Source organism: Etheostoma spectabile, chromosome 3 (assembly GCF_008692095.1).
Source record: "Etheostoma spectabile isolate EspeVRDwgs_2016 chromosome 3, UIUC_Espe_1.0, whole genome shotgun sequence".
Classification (NCBI taxonomy): Eukaryota; Metazoa; Chordata; class Actinopteri; order Perciformes; family Percidae; genus Etheostoma; species Etheostoma spectabile.
Genome location: NC_045735.1, coordinates 3366148 through 3393453, shown reverse-complemented (window position 1 = coordinate 3393453; position 27306 = coordinate 3366148). Strand labels below are relative to the sequence as shown.

The window sequence follows — 27306 nt, the reverse complement described above, 5'->3', positions numbered from 1 at the left end:
CACACACACACACAGTGTAGACTAACCTGTGTGTTTTACCCTGTCAGTATAGTTTTATGATTGTAGGCTTGAAAACCCAACAACAACTCGGATTAACTTGTCTCGCGACAGCTGCTCTGTCAACGCCAGTATTTCTCTGCCAGGCTATGGGTGCATTTATATTATTGATAATGAATAGCCAGTCACATCAAACATGGACATATCAGTAGCAGCAAATATATGAATGGATAAATGTGAGAACAAAAGCATGAACTGAAATGCAGAAGCCAATGCCTGTGAAGATAAATTACCCAGTTACAGTCTCATTAGTCTCACATTATTACTTTACCCAATATCTATCACTCACTCCCTGTAGACTTGAAAGGTGGCTGTAGTAGTTTTAGTTTTCTCCTTCCCACAGAGCACAGGCAAGGTTTTCACAGTGGGGACAAAATGCATCAAAATGGCAATGATAACTTCTCAAAGCACTCCTGAAGAATAATCCAATTCTCTGATGTCCACCTATGTGCCCACTCTGTTCAAACTAAATACACACCTTCTGTCTCAATCGTCATGCATGACCCTGTTGAACTCATAACGTGGATTCATTTTAACACGTTAGACCACCTGCTTCTTCCGTTTCCATTGGTCAGAACCACTGCAAACTTATACTGTAATTGAAGCACTACTGGCCTTTATGATTGGCCAGTGACAACCTACTACTGCTGTATCTGTGTGTGTGTGGAAACACACTGTTAAAGTACTTTTATCACCTCATAGTTTGAGAACCTCTGACCTAAATGACCCATGAGGCTTTTCTAGCTCTGGTTTCTGGTTTTTCATCCAGTTTATTCAGTCATACAGACCACACTCGCAACAGAAACATGGCAGATGTCATTCAACACCCCATACACATTACTTCATTTTACTTCTTTAATGGCATTTTGCTGCCTAAATTTTTGCTTTTTAGTTGTATTATAGCATTATTGTATTTTACCTAATTTTGCTTATGTTTTGTACTTACATTGCTTAGATTCTGTACTTTTTATTGCTGATATTTATTCATCTCATCTCATTAATGCCTTATTCTTTGTAAATATAAGCCTTTAATGTAAAGCACCATTTCAGGTGGACACTATTGCAATTCCTTTGTGCTTATAGACAGGGCAAACCCCACCCACTCTGTCACGTATAATTCTCCTGCTTCAGTTCACAATTTTGCCGGAAACCAATCACAAACTGGCTTATCTACCTATTGGCGGGTTTGACACGATGACAATAGAGAGGCTAAGCAGCTTCTTGTTTTCATTCAACATAGCGACCACCAAACGCCACCGAAGCGCAGCAACCCGTCGCTTCTACGTCACCTGGATCGTTGATCTGATTGGTTGAAGGACTTTCCAATTGCCTATAGAGTCGTTTGAACTATGCCCGTTGGTTACGCCTCTTGTGCAGAGAAATTACAGCGCAGACTCCCCAGACCAACGCTCAATCTCAAATCTATTGAGCTTGGCTTGGTTTTATTGTATTTTTGAATCTTAACTGCCAAAGCTTTTCAGTTGGCTTTCTCGGTCTGTCACATTGGACAGCCAATGTTTTAGTCTTGAGACAGTCAGAATGTTAGACCACCTACCAAGAAAAATGTAATGCAAATGCTAGAAGCAAATTTCTTTAAGATGATTAATGTGTCTGTATTTCTGCATTTCACATTATGGAATGCAGATTTGACATTGACATGTTTTCTATTCACTATCTGCATCTTTCCCTTTGTGTGTGTCTCTCCTTTTACACTCTCTTTCCGAGTTAATTGAGAATGACAGGAATCGGAAGCCACGAGAGACTGTAGTGGAGCATCAGGTGTTCCACTGATTAGAGCCGGTCGCCATGGCAACTCTCAGATAAATGTTTGTAACTTGGGACAGAATACCGCTGGGACTCTCAGCGGTATGGACACATTTAGACACATATTCACACTCACAGTTGCATGTAGGAAGCTTGAGTCTTGTGCTCTTGTTGATGTTCATTCGAGGAGATGTTCGTCTGCTGTAGCGTTGGGCTGTGATATAACTTACTGCACCAAAAACGTTAGCTGTAAATGTTGAATGTTATAGCCTCAAAGGATAATACCAGTAAATCATTTTTTCCCCACCAATGTTTTTGCTACATGCGCTTAGGAGCTCCTACCGTGTCTTCCCCTGCAGGTTGAACTGACCTTCTGTCAATCATACACTCTTATTGCTGTCAAGTTAAAGATTTTTTTGCCGTTTGCACAGGTACAGGTCAGGACAGTACAGGTACATTTGAATTAAAAATAGGCCAAAAAAAAAGGCAATTATACACAATAAACACACACAATGAATTATTGCACAAAACAATTGACTGTGGAAAGACTGTATGACAGATGGGAAGGTAGTCCTGGAGTGTGTGGGGGGGTAGTGTGGGTTAGGTAGTTGAATACAGAAACAGTCTGTAAGGTGTGTGAGAGGGCTGTGAAGTGTTAAGTGAGCTTCATACTTTTCGCGGGCAGTTTGGGACAGCCTTTGTTGTGTTTGATTGTTAACTTGTAGCCAGCAGTGAACCAACTTCGTTATGTAGATCCATTTTTATTGTATTGACATTACAGAAGTCTCTCGTTCACATCTTGTTGGCTACTATTTGCAAACTGACGCATGCGCAACTCACATCTGCATTTGACTCACATTGGGTAGTGACACATGTTCTTACTGAAGCTATACACCACAGTATTTATCCAACATAGCCATACCACATAGAGATGTTGAAGCAGAGGGTATAAAAGCCAACTGTAACATTTAAAGGTGGTAATTAAGTTTGTAATCATTTTCAGTATAAATCAGAGGCATTATGATCTAAAGCCCAAACATTTGTCTGCTTTTTTAAAGGTAAATCTATGTTGTCAGAAAACGTAGCAGCTTTGCTTGGTGACAGATAAAAGCATAATGACTCACAGACATCATTTACTTACAGCATTAATGATCTGATATTTGGAGCCATGAATAAGTAGAGCGAATAAATAACGTTCCCGGTGTGTGAAAATGGCAGATGCTTTCTTTCTGCCTGTGAGACATTGCTTTATGTAATTGGACTGTAATTGGTCATTTTGAAGTGAGATCTGAAAAATTGAAATTACATTCACATATTTAATGGTAAGTTTTTTTAAACAAACAAGCTCTTATGTAATAGATACTAATGGCAGTGAGTAGTCCTTCTTGTATGTCTCCTAACAGAGTAGTTTCACAGCAACAAACTGATACTGACTTTGAAATCAAATTAAGTTTGAGTGGGTGTATGGGTGAGTTCCAAACCTCGGATACTGTGTTTTGAGATAGCGGCCAGTCATCCAAATGAAAGTTACTCACCCAGCATCTACGCCAAAAACAAGTCCCTTCCTGGTTTGCTTCCTCTTCACATTAGTCGTCTGGCCGCACAGGCTTGTACAGACTCTACTCTAAAATGACAGCTTATTGAGAGTGGGAATCGCAGAGTAATTCATGATGCGTTACTATAACGATATAGCGATACTGATGGTATCGCAGTGCAGCGATTCTGAGTTATTTACTGTACTTTCATCAGCTTGAACCCCTCATTTCCAATAGTTGCATTACAGTCTTTTACTGGGGGTGTCCAGGGGATGGGTTTTGTAATTGTTGTACTGTATGTATTGCATTTGAGACTATAAGTGACTGCTTTTAAATGGCAATGCTGAAGTTTGTAGATTTCCCTGTTTGTTGGCACATGTTGTTGTCTAATTTATGATATATTGTAAATCACTGTTTGTTTCATGTTGTAGCTAAATCTCCACACAACTAAAATATATTTACCTTGGTAATTCACTTGGTAATACTTCTTCTTTTTACTTTCTTTTTACTAAGTTATTGGGGCCGTTTGGCTGGTGATTTCTTACATACAGTATAGGTTTGTCGTTAATCATACTGTACAAGTGCAGTGCCCGTTTGGAGAGCATGCTTATTCAGTTGGGCCCAAGTTTTTTTTTTTTGTTGCACTGCTAAAATCATGATTTTATAACCATCAGACATCATTTGACAAAATCACCAAACACATAAGTTAAAGACAACAGCTGTGCGTTCGGCTGTATTAACTTGTAAAATGATCCCACAGAGAGAAAGTTGGAAGCGATAGATTCTTTCTTACTTTTCTTTCTCCTGCACAACGCACAGCCTATATCTGCAGTACTCAGTGTTGGGAAGGATACTTTCAAAATGTATTCCTTTACAGAATACAGAATACATACCCAAAAAATTTAATTTGTAACTTATTCAGTTACGTCACTCAATCTGAGTAACATATTCTCAATACTTACTTCCACATTGAATTGCATTTTTGCAGAGTAGGAATGCAGCCATCAAATACTGCTTACTAAACGTGCCTATTCTGGTGTGTTCTTCTGTTCCATCTGGCTGAATGTGTACATGCACAAGCAATTAGATTTTTGTATTTGTTGTCCCAAACTCCAATAGAGAACCCGCCTTTAAGGAAGTTAACACTTGTCAATAGAGAGTGGCTAGACTCTCTCTACAATTGAAATGTGCAAGAGTCTAGTAGGACCAGGCTACCTGTACCCTAGGCCTAAACATGAATTAGCACACAAGTCCACGGTAAAAACAGGCAATTGACCACCTAGACCCACAAAGCTTAAATTAGATTTGTTGACTCACCATTGTGGTTAATTGTTCAGGAGGAACGTGTCTCTGTGTACAGCAGTGCACTTGATGACATCATCAGCGATGATGTCCAGGTACTGCTGTCGTTTGCCCCATTGTTGATGGTAGATAAGTTTTCATTCGGCACATCCCTGAAAATGACCTCCCTGAGCAGCAAGATGATACAGGGACAGTTTCAAAAGCTTTGGGACTTCTGGTAGCATCCTTTTCAAGTGTGCACATCCATCTCCTTTCATGAAGTCATACATCTTGAAAAGTTGCAAGATGAACACCTTTCTGTTTTGCCAAGTCTAATCACATGTACGCAATGTCAGCCTGCTTCCATCCTTATCATCCCCATAGAACTGCATAATGTCTTTACAGTCTGCATTCCCGGTTACAAAATCTTCAACGTCTTGCATGCGTTTGAATACACAAGATTGTTTAGAATTTTCAAAATGAATCCGTGCTCACGGCGGATCATATTTCCCGGCACTACACCTTGAAAACACAGTACAGAGTTATTTCCCCTCTACTCCTCTGGATGGAAACAAACTGTTGTTGGTTTTGTGGTTTGTGGCTCGAGGCTCCAGCGCATGCGAGTCGGCATACCTGTTTGAATACTGGACACATTTGATGCGCCGTCATAACACTGTCTTCTGCATGTATTGACTGGCAGGTTGAATCTAATCAGAACGTGTTTTAAAAGCTGAAAAAGTGGGTCTGCTGTTGTTTTTGATGTCTCATAAAAATCCTAAGAAAAGTTCTTCTGGCTCCAGATTTTCAGTCACATAATGTAAGCAAACACACACCTGTTCTTTGACTGTAATATTGATTGTCTCATCCATAATTACAGAGAAAACCCCAGCAGACTGTATTTCTCCCATTAGTTTTTTCAAGACATCATGAGCCATAATTTCAATCATCTCATTTAGGATGTCATGAGTGAGCCACTTGTTCTCCTTACGAGCCAGCCATAACCGGAACTCTGGAATATCCTTAGTATGCACATATAGCATCTGCATAAAATTGGACTCTTGGTCAGTGTTTCCTCTACTGGCCACTCTCTGACAGGAAAGAAACTGAAGAGTAGAAAGAATATAGCCCGCAAAGCGATTCTGGCATCAGCCATCTGCTGTCGTTTACCAGCAGAGAGCAAAGCAGCAACATTAACACCTGCTTTGGTAGCTGCCATAATGCTAACAGCAGTGAGATGCAAATCACCCTTTTCATGTGATATAAATTGTTTGAGTGCTTTAGCCCAGCTTGAAAAGCCATCTTGGACGAAAGCTTTTACAGATTTTTGGTTGTGGGTTGATGATGGAAGAGGGACATTCATGTTTTTAGCAGTAGTGCAGATATTACAAAACACTTTGTTTTTTAAAGAGTCCAGGGGAATTTGGCTTTCCAACTAGCCTGATATGTCCTTCCTTTATCTCGTCCATCTTCGTTGTAGCTTCTCGCAACGCTGTAGCTCCTAGCTTTGTTGTGGTTCCTAGCTGTACTGTAGCTCCTAGCTTTGTTGTAGTGCATAGCTTTACTGTAGCTCCTAGCTTTGTTGTAGCTCCTAGCTTTACTGTAGCTCCTAGCTTTGTTATCGCTCCTAGCTTTGTTGTAGCTCCCAGCTTTACTGTAGCTCCTAGTTTTGTTATCGCTCCTAGCTTTGTTGTAGCTCCTATCTTTACTGTCGCTCCTAGCTTTGTTGTCGCTCCTAGCTTTGTTGTAGCTCCTAGCTTTACTGTAGCTCCTAACTTTGTTGTAGCTCCTAGCTTTACTGTAGCTCCTAGCTTTGTTGTCGCTCCTAGCTTTGTTGTAGCTCCTAGCTTTACTGTAGCTCCTAGCTTTGTTGTCGCTCCTAGCTTTGTTGTAGCTCCTAGCTTTACTGTAGCTCCTAGCTTTGTTGTCGCTCCTAGCTTTGTTGTAGTTCCTAGCTTTACTGTAGCTCCTAACTTTGTTGTAGCTCCTAGCTTTGCTGGAGCTCCTAGCTTCACTGTTGTTATCTGTTTGTAACAGGGCACTGGTAGAACTCTCTGCACTGGTGGTGGATGTTGATGCATTTGCATCACTAGGTTTTGCTTTTTTTGTAACAAATGTGTCCATTTTATGCACACACACACGCACACACGCACGCACAGAATATTCCTCGATTTATAGTTAGATGTTCCTGTTGATATATCAGTGTTCTTGAGCAGGGTCCAAGAACACATTTTTCCCTATTATTGTACGTTGATATTTTAGTCAACATCTTTTAAATTTGGCCTCCACTTGTAATAGAAAAGAGTATTGTGTTTAGTAGCAGGGATGCAGTGCTTGATTCTACTGATCTTCCACTCTTTATTGGAACAGCCTCAAGATATATTGGAAAATAGAATTGAACTTACAAAGGGAAATAGTACATTAGCATTGATGTCTTTAGATTTTAACAAGTTTGTTATTAACTTTGTGCTATAGGTGACTGTAAAGCTCATATGTTTTACAGTCTTAATGAACAACACTTCTCACAGTGTCAGTGCACGCCTGCATTTTAATCATCTGTGGGCTTTAAAGCAGATTTAATCAGGCTATGTGTTGTAGTGTAATAATGGTTAAAGGACGTTGTTCTGGCACCAGAAATAATCAACTGTGTTTCCGAGACTAAAACAGCCGTCTGTGTTTTTCTTAATTTCACTCTTCCAAACAGTCGTAGAAGGTTTGCAGAGCCAAAAGGATTATTTTGTTTCTCAGAAGTTGGAAATCACTAACTAAGGCCAACAAATTCAGGAACAAGATGGCAAGATATTTTCCTAATGGTTCCAGTCTCGGAACAACAGAAATGGCTCCTTTTTTAATTCCAGACAAACATTTTTTTGTCAAAATAGAAACTCATCCTCCCCTCCCTCATGTTTTTTTTCCTCTAATGTTCACATTCTCCGGTCAGAGGTTAGCACCACACACACGGTGATTAAATATTGATTCAGTCAGTCCACCCGTCACCCATGCTCATCAAATATATAAGAGAAGTAGTGTTAAGGGGAAGAAAGAAAAAAACAATGCTGAGGTTTATCTCCTTTTACTGATGGGACTTTAGAGGCTGAAACAGCCTGTTGCCAATGAAAATCAATGGCTGTGGACTGCAGCTTATGTAAAGGAGAACTTTATCTCACTGCCACAGACTGTTGGTCACACACACACACACACACACACACACACACACACACACACACACACACACACACACACACACACACACACACTAAAGCCTATGATTACACAAAATCGTCAGTTTGTGGAATACATAAGGAGGCATACTAGGTTCGGGATGACAAATTAACCATTAAAGGACAATTCCGTGTTTTAGCACCCACAGGTCTGCTGAGTGTGTTTGTATGTGGGACCATGACTAACATCCGATTAATATTATTTTAATGAAGTGACAAAGTGTTCATTGTCCTCTGTGCTATAAAGAAAATTGTCTGTTCCACTCGGTCTCCTCTCATCTTGCCAGCGTTAAGTCACGCTCTCTGCACAGCAAGCACTGCATATTTCTTCTGTTTCTTCATTTCACATTTTCTTCTTGTTCCTGTGCATCCAGCATTTCAGCAGTTAAGACTTTATTCAGAACCGTGATGCTAGGCAGACTGACACCAGGAGTCCCTGCCACCTGTTGACATGCAGAAGGGATCAGGGAGGAGGCCCAGAGAGAGGGAGGGGTTGTGAGAACCGATACTCGCTCTCACCTCTCCCTCGCTGGTTTTAATCCCTCCATCCCTCTCTTTTTTTTTACTCGCTGCTGGCAGCCCGTTGCAACCTCTCTCACTCCCACGCAGACAACATGGACTCTCTACCTTCCACAGTGGGTGGACACAGAAATGGAAACACCACATGAGAAAGGATTAGAACGTTCAAGTAGCTAATAAAAACAATTACAACGAATTGAGATTAAAGTGTTTGAGCTCTGAAAGAGGTCTAGCAGTCACTGTGTGTATCTGTGGCTTTAAAAGTAACATGAGTCATCTTACAGACTTCTACGCAGAGTGTAATTGGTGTCTGAATTACGAGCGGTTGAGTCACCGTTTCAGAAATCCTGACAGCATATGTCAAGCTGAGACAGAGTGCATGGGAAAAGAGCATCGCTGGTTGGCAGCGATTGACAGATGCTTAACAAACTAGACTTCATCAGCTTTACAAAGCTGGTATTTATGGCAGGGCTGCCATTCAAAAACTACTTGTACCTACCTACTACATTTGATTCAGTGCACACAGTAGTGTAACCTGCCCTCAGGAGCTCATATTTGTCAGTGTCGACAGTGGTGTATGGCGTACAAGACTTCACGGTGTAACTTTCTCCTCGGCCACAAAGCAGCGTCTCTATTTTCATTCATCTGTTTTCAGTGAGCTTCACTGCAGTCGTGCAGCACTAAATGTGAGGGATTCAGTATGTGTTGTGACTGTTGGAACGGGGGTGTGATTTCACTCATGCATGGTGGAGAAAATAAACACAGCTGAGTTCAGTGTACAAGACAATAATTTTTCATAGATTTTTATTTATACTTTCTTATCCAGATGACACAAATACTAGCATGATGGTCCGACTAAAAGTAATCTTGTTTTGCTTTATTCATTCAGCCTGGCATTATGTTGTGTTTGGAAAATGGTGGTGGGGGGGTGGGGGTATTGTGTGTTGTTTTGTCTTAGCCAATTCATCTGGTCAGCATCAATTTCAGTTGACACAGAAGCAGTTAACTTTTTGTTTTTGTTTTACACACAATCAAAGACAAATGTTGATTTTAAAATTGTTGTTTCTCTAAGTATCAACAATCTCGCCAATGTTGTGTAGTAGCTAGACATTTTATATCCAAATTCATAATCCTACTTACAAAGCTGAGATTGTTTGGTTATTCAGACATACTGCATTTGTGGGCGCCCAGGTAGCTCAGTTGGTGGAGCTGGCGCCCATATATACCATACCATACCATACCAACTTTATTTGTTAAGCACTTTACAACAACCAAAGTTGACCAAAGTGCTGTACAGAAAATAAACAAACATATTTATAATTAATAACCATACAATTAAAACACACAAAGTAGCAAATAAGAACAAGTAAATGAAGTCGACATCTTACTATGTGTCAATATATATAGAGGTTTACTCCCCAACGCAGCGGGCTGGGTTTGACTCCGACCTTGGCCCTTTGCTGCAGGTCATTCCCCCTCTCTCTCCCCTTCTATCTCGTCAGCTATCCTGTCAAATAAAGGCCTGAAAATGCCCAAAAATAATCTTAGAAAAATAAAAATACTGCTTCTGTAATTAGGAAAAACACAACAGAACTTTTTGAATCATTGGAAACAAACTGGCCATGTGGACCGTGATTCAGAGATCTGGCATGAGGCTACACAGAATCATGGACCAGAATCAACTGACAGTCTAAAAAAGTGACTGTACTTGGAGTTTACCCACACCCAAAGTTAGTACTTAGTTTAAACTTACTCTTGGTATTTTTTGTCAAATGCCTGGTTCTCTGTAAAATATCACAAATTGACTGTAAGATAGCACATGTTAAAGGCAGACATTTACAAATTGGTAGTCTATATCCATGACTTTCCACTTCCGGGATTGCTTCGGTGCCTTAGGAAATTCCGTCAGATGCATGTATTTTTTTCTGATTTTTGTTACCTTCCGCTTTCTTTGTGTTGGAATTTTAAACTCTGGTGGATTTCTGAGGACTATGGTTAACTGCTCCTCAGATCACTGCAGGGTAAATCCAGACAGCTAGATAGACTATCTGTCCAATCTGAGTTCTCTGTTGAACGACTAAAACAACTTTTAAGCGTACACATGTATGGTGACTGACGGGGCCAAACGCCTATCCGTCTATCTGTCTAATCTGAGTTTTCTCTTGCACGACTATTTTGCAGCAGCTCTGTGCGGAACTTAGCGCAGCCCAAGACGATTGTGATTGGTTTAAAGAAATGCCAATAAACCAGAGCACGTTTTTCTTCCATCGCGGAATGCTGTGTGGAGTAGCCAGACCCTTCTCCTCTCCGCAGCGTGTGGATAGTCTGGCAAAGCGAGACTAACAAACTGTTAACATTTGGTTGTTTGCTTGGAGAACTGGTATTAAAATGAGCCCACTGCGACAACCTGAGCAAAGACACCATAGTACACAGCTGCTTCCATAAGGCGCAATTTGACGTCAGACAGTCCCAACCATCAGATATCACACATCCCAAACACTCAAGACACAGTGCAGCAACAGCTACAGCTGAATATCAAGTATCCTCAGCAGAAACTTGATATTCATGTATTGTTGGGTGTTTTTGTTACACTGTACTCCCCGGTGTGAAGACACATGCAAACAGACACAGCAGCCTCTGTCGCTACAACCCCAGTGCTTAATCAGCCCCAAACTCTCTCTGACAATCACCATGATTAGTGCTCCACTCCACCCATAATGAGCACATCTGTCCTCCCCGCAGTGAAAGCATTGATTCTCTGTAATGTGACACAATGCCAGTTAAGAGGAGGACTGCTTTGAAAAATGCCAGGCTGCTGCTGTGGCACCACTGGAAGCTAGTCATGCTGGATGTGACAGCTGGTAGATTACAGAAGCTTTATGTATTTTTACATTTACTCTTAGTCACACTTAATGAAATAAATTAATGGATCATCACAGTAAATAGTGTAACTTTGCTTCATCCGTGATTATCCTCCATAAAGGGATAAGAGGGCCCTCTCCTCTGCTTAGTGTAAGGCTGATGGGCTCATTTCTACATGAAAATCTTAGGTACCGCTTTCTAACAGGCATCCTTTGCAAAAGTTGTAAAGTAATGGCTTTATTTAAGGTTAATAAATCATATTCTAATGCTTTATAGAACAGTGAGTAATAAGAACAACTTTTGGATTGCCAGGTCGTGAAACATCTTTCTTGCCAGTGTTCGTCTTCCTCCAGCATGAGTGGGCTTTCACACAGCCTGCGTCGGCCGTCAGACGTTCTGATCTTTCCATTCATTTTGGAACGGGGGTAATGCGTTTAGGCTCCAAAGGGGGGGCACGCAAAAAAAAAACACGGGGTCTATGGCAAAGGGTTGAGACTGACTACATTTTTGGCAAAATACAACCCCACGTCACACTGCAGTGGCCAATCATGTAACACAAACACTGAACATCATACAAACAACAAAGCACCGTCGATCTGTCTCGCTTGGGTTGGGTATCGTTTGGGTTTTCTCCCATTATATATAATATATTTATAATGTAGGCTACTGTATATAATATGAAAAAGGAGCACAAAACAACAGTTGGCGACATTAAAGATCCGCTTGTTTATTGCTAAGGCTATGTGGTCCTAATTAAATGATTGATTAATAATGTAATAACAATAACTTATAACAATGACTTATTTTACCAGTAAATTGCTGGTAAAGACAAAAACAAGCACCAGATGGGGAAAGGGTATTTTACAATGACGTAAAATGCACCACAAGGCCGGAGTGTTTGAAGTGAATGCACCGTCTATGTTGTGTGTTGGAATCCTCTACAAGGAAATACTGTCACACTTTACACCGCTGTAAGCTGTAACATAAGCAGTAAGCTGCACCAGAATTTTTATTCTTATTCTGTCTTGTTACCACTGTCGGAACCGGTGCCATATTGGCACCATGTTTTGGTACCCAAACCTACTCGCTCGTCCCTTTTCTTTCTCTCTTTCTCCATGAAATGAAGTTCCCTTCAAATGCTGTTGAAAACGTCGAGATCTTTAAACAATCTGACTGAAAACAGTAACTCTGAAATATTAAGTCTACTTGTGCTACATTGGGGGGTTAAAGAACCACCCAATCAATGACACTCCCGCACCGCCGCACAACCGTTTTTTTTTTGTGTTCTGAATTGGCCCGGATGTTGTTGTTTTTTGGGCTCTTTACAGCAGATCACTCAGACGACACTCCAATGGATCATTTCACAGTGCAACCTAATGGGAAAGTGCTTCTTTATCAGGATTTAGAAGGCCAACAACTTGCTAATATTTACTGCAGACTTGATGGAGAATAGTGAGTGAAACAGAAATGTCACAGGGTTCTATCCTTGGTCCACTTATCTTCAGTTAGTATATTAAGGATTTTACATAATCTAATGCCATGCAATACGTTTTCAGATAAATGTGTATTTATATGTATAAATGCATCTGGTAGGGCTATTTCCTCATTTTCCTCCCAGTTGTCGAGTACTTACAATCTATAACAGTATGGTTTGAAAACTCTAATATATAACAATATGCTTGTGAAGTGAACGGGGAACCATCGATTTTACACAGCAAAAGTCAATGTACAGACATGGGTTCACAACCTGCATGTACACGCTCATCTGCTGGAACAGGGGTATGAAAGGGCCTTTTTAGAAAACCGCATCAACTCTTGCCTAGTGCAGCATTGATATATGCTATATGGTTTGTTAATCTTGCATCTGAAACCACTTATAGAATCTAAACACCACGCACATTGTTCATCACTTCACAGCCGGGACTTTAACGATTTCTCTAATAATCAGTAATAATGGAAAAGCACTGTGTGAAAACCGAAAAAGTGAATGCGCGGACAGAGAGAGGAGGTGTTGGAAGTCACAAGGTGAACAGAGGAAGCGTGAGAGAGTGGAGGAAGAGGTGCAAAGATAAGGCGTGAATCACAATGTGATAATCTTGAAACACACACATACTAGAGTGTGTGTCGTGTGTGTTTATGTATGTCTGAGAGATTAAAGGCCTGGGGATAAGATGAGTGCTCATCTCTCCTGTGGAAACAGTGGACATCCATTAAGTGTGTGTGTGTGTGTGTGAGCGCATGTGTGCGTGCGTGCGTGCGTGCGTGCATGTGTGCGTGCATGTTTTATATAAAGTGTCTGAAAGATTAAAGGAAAATGGACAGAGTGAAAGACTGAATTTGTCATATTTGTGAGATAATTGTGAGTGTATTTCGTTGTGTATCTGACTTAACTGTTATATATGAGTGTTATTGAGCCCAGCGAATACACCAGCTCTGAACTTTTATCTCAGGCATTAGCACAGGTTTCTCTGTACGTGTTTCCCTTCCTTTTCCTCCATTTTACATCCTGCTTGACTTTTTATCCTGCGTTCCCTCCACCTTTTTTTCCTTTCTGACTCACCTCAGGTATAATTACATTTTACTAAGCCCTGCCCTGAACCTCTAATTCCTCCTATATCCACTGTATCATGCGACTTGGGCTTGAGGACTGCAGTCTTAGTCATAGCAGACGCTGCATCTCTCGCTCTGAAAAGCTTTCGCCACAGCTCCGACTCAAACAGCCAAGGTTGCAGCTCAGCAAGCTGCAGAAAGGCAAAGCTACATTGGTCCTACTAGGGCTGGAGTCCTGCAAGCAGCAGCTGTCGCAACGGTTTATTTCCAGTGGCAACCGAAAGCAGATGCAGATCGGTTGCCATGCCAACCTCGCTGACCCTTGACCATCTCTGCTCCCTCCATCCTCTTTTTCTCATCCAACATCCTGCCATCCCACGCAAGAGAACAGGAAAAGGCGTGAGAGGCAAAAAGCTCGAGAGACTGAGTCAATTTACACTAAATCTACAAGAGACGATTCAGAAGACCCTGATCCTCCTCGCAGGTTAGCCAAACACACACACACTCCATCCTGAGTGCTACGTGCCCAACACTTTTAACACTCTCAACACTAGGGATATTAATGATTATTCGATCATCGGTTAATTGCAATTAATATTCAAAGCATTCTCATGAACAGCTTCCTATGATATCGCACAAAAACGTATGCACAACAACTCGTACAGTATTTTACGAAATTAAAGCCACTGCGGAGCCACGGTGCCTCTGCAAAATGTCCACAGGAAGGAACTTCTTTTGATGGAACATGTGTACGGTGGCCTCTAGAAAACGGATGCAAATTTACAAAACACAAGCAAATTAAGAAAACCGTTTCATTAATTCTACAACACATGCACAACACAACCAAATACATAAACGTGCTGCAAATATAGAAACTATGCAAAAAGAAAAGCACACAAACCTCGAAAACAAATGCAACAAAAAAAATCGCTGCATCAAGATTCCACAATGGAGGTTCTCCAGGCCTCTAGGGGGAGCGCTAAGTGGAGCTGCTTGATTTTTGACCCCACGGAGAGAGAGCGCTCTGCCTTTCTATTACCGCAAGTTTACAGACACGTCTCTGCTGATTGGGTATCACCTGTGAACTGAGCCAATAACACACCAACCAAACGAGAGGAAACATATCTCAAACGTAGACTTAATATTTACAGTCTATGATCCCAAAGCAGTTGCACACTGTTTCACAACGGTGCACACCGTTCTCAGATTGAACATGCCCGCGCTCTCTCTCTCTCTGTCTCTCTCTCTCTCTCTCTCTCTCTCTCTCTCTCTCAAGCTGTGCCACTTAGCGCTCCCCGTAGTGGCCTGAAGAACTTCCGTTTTTTGTTGCATTTGTTTTCGGGGTTTGTGTACTTTTTCTTTTTGCATCGTTTCTATATTTGCAGCATGTTTGCTGTGCATGTGTTTTCAAATTAACTAAAGTGTTTCCTTAATTTGCTTGTGTTTTGTCTATTTGCATATGTTTTCTTAAGTTGCAGGGTGTCAGCCACCATACATTTGAACATTCAAAAGCAGTTTTAGGTGTTCAACAGAAAACTCAGACTGGACAGATAGTCTAGCTATCTGTCTGGATTTACCCTGCGGAGATCTGAGGAGCAGGTAACCATAGTCCTCAGAAGTCCAACGGAGTTTAAAATTCCAACACAAAGAAAACTTAAATCTTAAAGAGGGACATCCAGCGGAATTTCCGCCGTCAACGGAGCAATCCCGGAAGCGCAACGTTGGAGATATGGACTAAATTAAGATTAGAAAAAAGTTTGTGTTTTTGTGTTTTTTTTTTAAAGGCAACACATCTGTTTCCTGGGTGAAAGTCTTAACCCAAAGGCCTACATCCAATCCGATCTTTGCAGTCTTATACAGCGGTGGTCAATGTGGGATGTACAGTAATAAATATATGAACAAATTGTTTAATGAGAGCAGTTTATGTAATTTAACCTATTCTAAATATATTAACTGATAAAGAAGACGAGAGATGTGCCATAAAATGTGTAGATTTGTTGTAATATGTGGTTGTGCCACTAGGTGGAGACTTACTTTTTTAATGAGATTGAGTTACAGTTGTGTTTCGTGACCGGCCAAAGGGGGACACAAATGGTAAAAGAAAAGCACCGATATACCCTCCAAGCGATCAAGAAAAGAGTCGCAGCGTGCCTCTCTTTGCCCGCTGAGGCAGTCCTGGTTAAAAACGTTGAAGCAGAAAGTTGTAAAAATTCCAGAGTTGTTTGGTGTCGGTGCGATTTTAGCAATCTGAGGTTCTTACGCTAAACTAGCATCTTGAGCCTAAGAGCTGAGTGTCAGACAGCAGGACTCATCACAAGGGATTAACTGTATCAGCAACACTCTCCTGCTCGGAGTATAGGCCTACATGTCAAAATAAAATACATAAAATAAATTGACAGATAAAGTAAGAGCGCCAGTATTGTTTGTCCTTGGGGACATCTGTCCAGCTGAGCTAATGTTAGCCACAGTAAGCAGGAAACAGCACTGCAGTTTGAAATGAAGTCATTATTTTGTGTTATCTGTTATTCAATAAATATAGGTAAGTCAATGGATAAAACTTTTGTGAAGTAGAAAATCCAGCATATTCTATAAATTATTAATGATTAATCGATTATTAAGACGCCCGACTATCGATTTAAAGAAATTGTTTAAAACGTGCGTCCCTGCTGCTCATCTTCAGAAAGCAAATATCGGTGTTTGGCATTTCTAAACGTCATTCCTTGATGTGCACAGTGAGTCTTTCTTTAACTCGATACAGGAGAAATAAATGAAAGAAGGATGCTTGCTGATAAATAGCAGCCACTGGCTACTGGAAGCTGGCCCCTCTTTTTAAAGCTGCTATTGAGAAGAATCACTGACACATTTTATGACTCAGGTAAGACTGGACATTACATCTTCCATGGGTATTTATGAAAGAAGTCACAAAGACGGATTTGAAACCGCAAAGAGCAACCCAGCTTCCGTAATTGAAATGCCAAAATGTTCCCCATTTGCCTAAAGGAATTTATGGTGTGATCAGTGATGAAGAGATTAAATAAAATATTGAGCCACGGATGTAAAAAAGTTGCCTAGAGCAGCTTTAATTTTAGCCTAGTCAGTTTTTTTTCATAATACATTGTAGGGAGGATTCATTATTGAATTTGGCCTCATATACGGGATTGAAAGGTTTCTGTATGGAGCGCCTGATCTCTGCGTGTATTGAATCGACCGTGTTTCAGATCCTTGTGAATTCAACTTTTTATTCGGAAGAGAAAGATTAGGTTATGTCCTTTTTATTTCAAAGTAATAGTGTTGCTTTGATTCAGGCAATTATATTTGAAATCCTGCAGCTTGAAGAAATGCTGCGTAAACATTGCCTTTGTCACCTGTTTAGCAGTATACTTTGTGATTCCCTTGTGGGAGTTTGGCAGCTGGTGGTAGGAAAGAGTGAGTGTTTTCCATCCTCTCTGCTAAAATCAATTTACTCTCTGCCGTTTTTCACCTCTCCATCATGTTATTTTCTCTCTTGTCGTCGTTCCACCAGTGTCTCCCACTATCACTAATCTTTTTCTTTTTTTTTTCTATCTGCACCAAGTTCAGGAGCAGCAGCATGACTCATGAAGTCAGACAGGTATAATCTTCAGAAGGGAATAAAAATAGTCCAGAGTACATTTATATCAGAAAGAAAAGGATGTGATGAATCTATATTTGAAATGACTTAACCAGAGACCTCATGCCAGGGCTAAATATGAGACTGCCCCTCCAAAAAGTAGACAAAGAACATTTTAAATGATTTAACTACACTATCGTGTTAATTATTTATGGTTTATCATGTTGAACTTAGAAGAAATATATAAATATCGTGGGTATATTGGCTGGTGTAAGATTATCTGGCTGCAGGGGCTGAGGGGCCACCTGAACTCACTCTCTGCAAATGAAAGCAATCCAGTTTTAACGTCTCTAAGCCTGAATCATAGCATTTCACAACCCAAAGAGATTTTGCAGTTCAGAGGGGAGATTCATGCAGTAATCACTTCCAAAAGTCTTTCCTTCAAGGCTTGAAAAGATTGCCTTCTTTGCAAAGCTTCTTTAGCTCTGAGCTCTTTACTCAATGGTGTGTGTAGGGGTGTGTTCAGTACATTATGTTACGGGCTATTAAAAGCTAAGTCCGATTATGGATGTCTTTGTATCTGTACTAGAAATACGTACAATAATTTGGTCTCATGCTGTCTACAATTGGCCACTCATCCACCAGAACCAGAAAAATGTACAACTAAGAACATTCTCCTGAAGTATGAGCTGCATTGCTACTGTTTTCACCACCCAGGATTTTTCCTTTAAGGCATGAAGGTATGAGAGCTACAAATCCACCATGAGACAATCCACCACCAGTTACATTGAAACAGTAATGCACAATTATGTCACATAAACGGTACACAAACACCCTGTGTGTCTGTCAACTTGCCTGAAGTTACGAAGGTTTATTAAAGTCATCAATCACAGCTCGCATGATACATGCAGCTTTATATTCTCCAGCAATGTTGTGGTGAATAGAGAGATTCCCGGTTATGTCTTTTGTTGATATCAGAGGATGCATCCAAGCCTGTTGTCTACTCACACAGTGAAACTAGTGTGAAATAGTTAATACTTGATACAAAGCTTTTTTTAAACAAAATAACAGCTCATTACTTAATAATTCAAATACCCCTATTATTGGACCCTAAATTATAATTGTTTTGAAAGTTTTTCCAAAAATGAAAACATCTTAACATTAATCCAACATATTATTAGCAAACATAAATTAGCCAATTAGTGTTGAAAAAACCAAACATTATTGATAGGCTAACTGACCTGCAGGTAAGTTAGTCACTTAGGGAGCCATCCACAAATACAGTTCATCTAAGGATTCACCATGCCACATGCCATCACGCCAACAATTATTATTTTAATAGCTAAGTATTCTTTGCACTAAAAAGGAATGTATAAAGGCTTTAGGCCGCTCTACATGTTATTGTAATTGTTACTTAATTTTGTACAATATACTGTATGTAGTAGGGGGTCCCCTGATCCGTCTCTTTTAGTTAAGGGGTCCTTGGTTTAAAAACGTTGAAGACCCCTGGACTAAGGGAAAGCTTAGACCGCATAAGGTCATTCATAGGCCGCAGCAGTGTAGTCTATGTGATACGCACGTATATGCAGTATACCCACTAAGAAAGCTCCAGGATTTCCATGTACCCACTTAAAAATACCCAATGACACGCAACAACATACTTTCCATTATAGTTTTGACATATTTGGAATTGTCATCTGTGTTGTACTTTTTTTCACAAAAGCTATTTCCACTGTAAGTTGGTGCATATAAGTGTATCCGAATACAGGAAATTAAGTTGTTGATGCTCAAAACGTCCCTGGGGGAGGACACCCAGACCCCCCCACTATGATATCGCCCACCCTCCCCCAAAGGCAGATTCTGGCCTATATATATATTTAGTTACTATCCAGGTCTGGGGCCAAGAATATTCAGCTAATCTTTAATAACCAAACCAGTTCGTGTTCATTCTCTGCAGATTCAAGGAATTTAGACAGCTGTACGTCACATGTCATTTAGCTGACTCTTTTGTCTAGATTGCTATATTTGTCAGAGGCCGCCCGCCTCTGGAGCCACTAGGGGTTAATGAATAGCAGTAGGAATTGAAACCAGATCTTCCACACCAAAGGCATGTGTTATATCCACTGCGCCATCACCGCCTGTTGATAAGGGAATGTTTTGTTTTAGGAGGTCGGTTGGCCAGCTACACTTTAGCATACTTCTCAGAGAGAAAGATAGGCTGAACTAGGCTTGAGCATCTGTGTTCAGGCGCCTGCAATATATTTGTTTACCTAAAAGGTTCAGCTAAACGTAACGCCTCCAGCATGACTTTAAATACATCTTTAGTAAGACAGGAACTACACAATAACCCATTAAACTGTACTGCCTGCTTAATTGTCTCCTCACTTGAGTGTTATGAAATGCTCCTGTGTTTACTTTGTGCTTTATTGTTTTTACAAAGGTGAAATGACTGTAACACAGAATTATGGGCATGATTGATAACGACATTAACTCCCCTTCCATCTAGACTTGAAAATACTACACCTTAAAAGGACAGTTCACCCCAAAAATCAAAAATACAAATTTTTTCTCTTACCAGCTTTTGGGGTTGCCTGGGAAGTGGTTAAGATTCAGGCTCTCACACATGCTCGCTGCTAAATTGCTAAGTTGTGTCTATATGTTGTTTCGCTGCAACACTTAAAACAAATTGCTACGTTGTTGAACACCATACAACTCTCTGGTTCCATTTTCTGTAGGAATAAAAACTAGTTCTATCGGTCGGTTATAGGTTACATTTCTTCGAAGCCTCTTTGTCTTTGCAGTGGGTGCCAGCATGTGTTCGAGGTTACATTCACAATGTTTCTCTAGCCTTCTTCTGTAGCCAGTTTTTCCCATTTGACTGGGTACTTTCGGGAGAGATTTTTGGGGGATTTTGAAGGCCTAACCTTTCGTCTGCCATACATCGTCAGTCAGACCAGAATGTTGAAGAGCCTGACATACAGAGAGGTTATCTGTAGTGATGCATTAGACAGAAGACTTTGTCGTAGACATGAGGCATATTGAGAGAGGTGACACTCTGAAACGGCATCAGCAGACACACAGAAAACCTGAGATAGTCTGTCAGAAACAAACAGATACAGACAGGAAGGGAGAAGAGCAGTGCTGCCTAATTCGCTTTGTCTTCATTAGATCTGCTAATGATCTCAGTGGAGACAACTCCAGAGGTACCTGCCACTTATTTTCTATGTCAGCACAAATGGTTTCAAAGCACAATTATCCAAATTATACAGAAACATACAACAATAATCTACACAAAAATGCATACATTCTGTAATGTGATTGTGTTGTAACAGTGTTGGGATGAACTGTCCCTCTGCTCTGGTCAATATGAAAGCCTTTATTTCTGCATGTACAGAATGATAGAAAGGATTTGATTATTAATCTGGACCACAGACAACCAAATGTGAATTAGCAGGCTGGTCGTGAGAGAACGCAGCAGCATGAGTGGAGCTGGGTGCAGTCGCTCTCATGGGAGAGCCGCTCGCGTCTTCTGCTCGATTTTTGTGTTTCCACAGAAACAACCGTGCATTAATGTTCCCTACAAGACTATTACACGCTCCTTACAAACCAACACTTTAGATTAAACTTTACAGCAACTAATCCCTGCTATCCCTTTGGATACTAACATTAATTTTCCCTAGGATAACATGTTAATCTGCCAGAAAAAGCTGCTGTGATTGTACTGTACAAAGAGCTTTTTGAGCAAAAACCTCAAAGCCTCTAAGCACTCCTTCTATGACTCCGAGAGTAGCAATAAAAGCAGACTATTACACTCATAAAGCACTAGTTTTCCCAGCATCAGAGAGAATTATATTGTTGTTGGTCATTATATTCCACTGTAATATCCACTCCATTCACCTCGTGGAGGAAAAAACACGTGCAGACAGCCGCAAAAGCTCAGAGCTGATATGAATTCATATTGCAGATGGCCTTTTTTTAAAATCTAAAACTAATGAAGCTATTCTCTGTGGCTGTTGTAGGTTTACATAGAGACCCATTTGCATGAATGCAGTACTTTTTTTCAGAAACCCTTTATGTAATTCTTCTTTACCAATAAAGTCAGCACATTATTAAAACTTATTAAACCACCAACCACATACATCGAAATGAGTACGAGGCAGATTCTCTGTTTGCGTTTATTTGAATAATCATGTTACACTTTCATCATCGGCCCTAAAAAGCTTATTATGGCTGAGCATTAGTGCAGCAATTACAGAGGGAGGGAGAAGGCTAATGGATGGGCCACAGCTGCAAAGAGACTCTTCGTTTCTCTCTCATTGTATACATATGAGTCTATATGTATAAGGCAGAGATGTGTCTCAATTTGCACTCTTCTGTACATACATTTGCTACGTTTAGTGCATGGTTCATTCACACTGACAAAGAATAGCAAGATGTAGTGCATTACAAGTACCTGGATGGTGCACTCATAGTGGTTAAGAAATGAAATATGAGACATAATATCTAATATTCACCAGCAGCAACGGTTGCCATTTTTGCTACATGGTTAGGGTTAGGTTTTAGCCTATCTTTGCTACAGAGCGGAAGCTACGGGACCAACAACGTATTTTCTTTTTCATTTTTTGGGACATTTTAGGCCTTTATTACATTGGACAGCTGAAGATGTGAAAGGGAAGAGAGAGGGGGAATGACACGCAGGAAAGGGCCGCAGGTCAGAGTTGAACCTGCGGTCACTGTGACAAGGACTAAGCCTTTGTACATGGGGTGCATGCTCTACCAGGTGAGCTATCCAGGCACCTCATACCAACTTATTTTTAAACTTTAAACTCCAAACAAATGTAAGTTATACATGTGTGTTTTTCAATAAGTACCACTGTAGTCAGATATGAGAAAACAAGCCAGATCTTATTTTGGCGGGAGACAATAGGTCGCGGCAATGCTCTGCCCTGTTTCAATTACCATTTAAAAGAAGGGCTTGGGATTTACAAAACATAAGCCTATGTAGCAACTAGGGCTGAGCTATATATGAGTAGTATATCAATATGGATGTATGACACTATATTTTGTGATATAGTGTTGTCTCTTTTTGGATTTAAAGGCTACGTAACAGTAAGGCAATGTCATTTTTAACTTTCCAGACTGTTCTAGCTGTTCTGTTATTTGCCTTTACCCACTTAGTCATTAAATCAACATTACTGATGATTATTTATCATAAATCTCATTGACCAAATGACAACAAAGTTGCCACAATATCAACATCAAGGCATTTGGTCAAGAATATTGTGATATATGACGTACATATAGCCCATCCCTAGTAGCAACCAATCTAAGGTCATCTTTGTAATGTTAATAACATTACAATAATGAATGCCAAACAAAAGCAGTTTAGTTCAGCAGCAGCTGCTTAGTTATAGTGACAAGAGATGCCAGTTTGGCTTGATTTCTAGTTAAGATTCCTAGTAAAGCAGTCGCTAACCACTCTGCCTGATCATTACAGCTTTTGCGGAACTGATGAAATGTAATGTTTTTTTATTTAGCACAATGTAACATTAACCTTGTATAAAGACAAGGAGAGATGCATTGCAAAGGATAGTAGCCACATTCAAATCAGGATCGGTGCTGATTTTAACAAATACACGGCTTAAAGTCCATCAGGGGGGTGGCTGAAGTGGATACCTTTCTGCATCATGTTTTCTGTTTGAAAAGAATAATTTGGTGAGTAAAGCTATTGACAGACCTGAAATACTTGTATTTCCATTTGCAAGTTGTGTCTCAAAGACACTAGACTGAAGGACTTGATCCAAAAGACCTAAAAATGGTCTCTGGTATATGGTTCAAATCACAAAATTATCACTTATTAAATGCAGATTTCCCCGTTTTAGATTCACAGTTTCATTCACTGTTGATGTATAGAAATCGTTAGGCAGTCTACTTTTTCAACCCACCCATCATTCTTGCAGATTTATATCAAAAGCTTTCTGCAGCCGAGAGCCAATACCCCCCCACAGAGATTTTACAGTTGATATAATCTTTTCTTTACAGGTAATGAACAGACAACAACAAGTACCCGCAGTGTAAAGGGCATGCTCAGAGACAGGCTTCTACCTCCAACCTTCTAAATATTTAAAGGTTGTAGGCGGCCAGCAATTGTCCCTCATTTCAGAAAATCACATTTCAGATGACTGTGTTCCTTTTTAATTTAATAAGCAGCTGTCATCTCTTTCCTAGAATAAAAGATACAGAGGAAAGTGTTCACTAAAGGCATTATAGCCACACACGAATACATTAGTAAAAGTCTGAGAATGCCTCGAGGTGGAATGAAGAGATGAGTCGCAGCAACATGCTGACATTTGTGCAGATACTGAAGACATTGTATACTGTAAGAACATATAATTGTTCTCTTTATATTCTTGTGCTCAGTCCATTTGCACATAAATTGCAGATATCAAACTGCACACATTGTCTACCTACTAATTTGCACATCCAACACCTTCCAAACATTTGGTATAGAGCTCAACAATGCCCTGCACACATTGCCATGACATTGGCTGTAGACATTTCTATTTTGAGAAAAATCTGCATGTATGATCTGATGGGCAAATTTCCCATTCAAGCTCAACAGAGGATGAACATTTTCAATTTTGGATACTTCACAAGCTTTCGTTTGTCTCAGTTGTAGGCTATACTGTCAGCTTTGCACAAAAGGTTTCTTATAATCTGACAAGCAGACTGAGCTGATACCAGTTCTGGATCTGGTCTAGGTGGCCTCCAAGGCACAATCTGAAAACGTACCAATCTTATTTCGAGGTTCACTTGAAGTAAAAAAAAATGTTTTTTTAAAAAGAGTCTTTCACTGTACAAGTCATCTCACTTCAATTCATGTGGAACAGCTCCTACAAAAGCACAGTAGACGAATTGCCATGAGATACCATGTGTCAGAGGATTTAGATAAGTAAAAAATGTCCTTGTTGGGCATCAAACATTTGAGACTGCTTATGAAATGCTCCCTATGGTTACTGAAAGGTATTCTTGATGGTTACTGACAGGTATTGAACTGATAAAGATACATTCTACAAGCATCATCATACAAGAATCCGTCATCGGCCTATCAAAGTGAAAGTGGATAACTCGATTGAAATAATTTGGAGGCGTTTAAGTGTAAACCTCCGCCAACAAGCCATGAAAATTGCTTGCTAGATGGTCTGTGCAGATGGAAATGCAAGTAAGCGTAATCTATTGACTTACAATCTGCATGTATCATTCACACTCCAAGCTCTCAGGAACATCTCTGAACTACTCAATACTGAAGGAACTGCTTGGTTAGTTCAAGTCCCTCAGCTGTGCAGGAAGTCAGTCAACCCTGCCGAGGAAGTGTCGGGCTGTGGTGCACACTCTCTGTGGACCCAAAAATGCAGAAGCCTGCAAAGCCTGGGCTTAAATCAAAGATCTCCTTCTTTCTTTGCTTATAAGCACTGTGGATGTTTCACACTTATTTTACCAATTAGTTATATTATCCTCCATCTTTTTGCTAAAAATCTCTCGTCTTTCCCCTGCTCGCCTCTCGTCAATTTTACCAATCCCAACTCTCCTCTCTCTCCAGCTGCTATTGAGGCCTGCCTGAGTCACTTGCTGAAGAGACGGGCAGCTGGTTTTCTCCGCAGCGACAAGATCGCCGCCCTCTTCACCAAAGTCGGCAAAGTCTACGATACTGCTGGCGAGGTTTGCCGTAAGGTGCAAGAGCAACTCCAGCAGCAGGGCGATCTCACCAGGTTGGTCACACAGTTCTTTCCAAAGAGTTTTCCACACACAAGTGTTTGAAAAAAAAAAAAGGAACAAAACCGGGATCCACCCAGTTCATCTTGCCAGTAAATGCTGTTTGAGAGACTGATTGCAGTGTTCCCACCAGGGACCATACCTGACACCACATGTAGAATTTAATCTGTGCAAATTGAGTGAATCTGCCATCCTAATTAGAGAGGAAGAGACACTCTTCTCCATTACAGCCCACTTTGTGATGAGGATAATAAGACTCATAGTGTAGCTTTAATTATGCACCAGAACATAAACTAATTAACATCAGCTTCAATGAATAGAGGCAGTTTTTATAAGAGAGGGACACAATAACAGGAACACCCTCAATCAAATAATGTTTGTGAAAGATTATAGACCCATTTCACAGGAGACATTTGGATTTTCCATAGAGAACCGGTGTAATCATTAACTAATTAATTAATGATAGCTCCACTCATCTTACGGTGTCCCAGGGAGTTTAACCAGCCATTATTAATGTCATTAGCAATTATTAATGTCATTAGCAACACATTTTTTTATTATCTCTTGACTAAAGGTCGAAAGTAGTTTGTTCTTTTTCATTTCATTTGCTTGTTTCGTTAGTATTTTTACGAGGGCTGCTCTATATTTCATCCATGCCGCACCAGTGAGATATACATTAGTCATCTTTTAACCACATGTGCTATCAACATGCAGTACACCTTTCAGTATGAATTAGTCTCGCATTGCCAGACCTTCCTCCACAGCACTGCTCAGGAGGGTCCGGCTAGTCTACACAGCATTCCGAGATTGGGGAAAAAATTGTGCTCTGGTTCATTGGCATTTCTTTAAACCAATCACAATCGTCATTGGCAACGCTAAGCTCCGCACAGTGCCTCTGCAAGATAACATTGGGAAGGAACTTGTTTTGGTGGAATATGTGTAGTTCAAAAGTTGTTTTAGTCGTGGAACAGACAACTCAGATTGGACAGATGGTCTAGCTGTATGGATTTACCCTGCAGAGATCTGAGGAGCAGTTAACCATAGTCCTCAGAAATCAACCGGGGTTTAAAATTGCAACACAAAGAAAGCGCAAGGTAACGGACATCGTCAAAAATTTAGAAGTGGAACGTCCTTGATATAGACTAGTATGGATAGAAAATAATTAGCTTAATTTTTAAGAACCCAAAAAATGTATATTTTGGAGATTTTTAGGGGGCAAAACCACACTGGACTTTTACATTAACAGTTATTTCCTGCCTATTTTCAGAATTTATATACATAGATTTATTTAGGCATTATCAACTTTCTGACATTCCTTGTACACCAGGTCATTATCTCCATGTAAAACACAATGCCACAGATACACTCCGTCATCACCGTCAGACACAATCTCTGGTCAGTGTTTACTAAAGCTAAGCATCTGTGTGGACACTTGATAAGCCTCAGGTGTGTGTGTGTGTGTGTGTGTGTGTTGTGTGTGTGTGTGTGTGTGTGTGTGTGTGTGTGTGTGTGTGTGTGTGTGTGTGTGTGTGTGTGTGTGTGTGTGTGTTTGCTGTATTTCGTGTGTACGTGCACACACACAGAATGATAAACTCCTTATCTGCAGGCACTTAGATGCTAGCCGAGCTGTTTGCAAGCCCCTTAATTGTCCATTAGGCTGAGCCACATGGCTGCAACATGTCTCTCCAGGGCTGCAGAAAGAGGTTTCCAGAGGGAAGAGAGAAAGCTTTGGGCAACAAGCACACACACATATGCACACCACTGATGTACGAAAAATTAAACACAGACCGAATGTGTAGCGAGACGTCAATGCAACATGGCAACGTTCTAGGATGTAAATCAGGAGTTAAACGTGTTTGGGTACGCTGGGCACTCAGCTCTCCGTCTTCATATCAGCCACCGTCTCTCGTTCATCTGTCACATCCCATTGGCTTTCATTTCCCCAGACACTCAACATTAGAGCCTATTATTGCGTATAGATCTGGTTTGCACAAGTCACACCCTTCCACCAGAATGCATACATGCATTCATGCACACTCATAAGATACACACACACACACACACACACACACACACACACACACACACACACACACATGCTCCCACCCTGCCCCCTCTCCCTGTCATCCCACCTCAGGGCTACAGCTCTCATTTACCC

General features: G+C 40.6%; 1 protein-coding gene across 3 annotated transcripts in view; it reads left to right on the top strand.

The window, feature by feature from the left end:
* Positions 1-27306, top strand: part of sgsm2 (small G protein signaling modulator 2) — a 79647-nt gene that overhangs the window by 24056 nt on the left and 28285 nt on the right. For all 3 annotated transcript variants that reach the window (XM_032507192.1, XM_032507190.1, XM_032507187.1), the window contains exon 3: positions 24976-25144. In XM_032507192.1, the coding sequence (XP_032363083.1) occupies positions 24976-25144 (169 nt within the window). The remainder of the gene's footprint in view (positions 1-24975; positions 25145-27306) is intronic.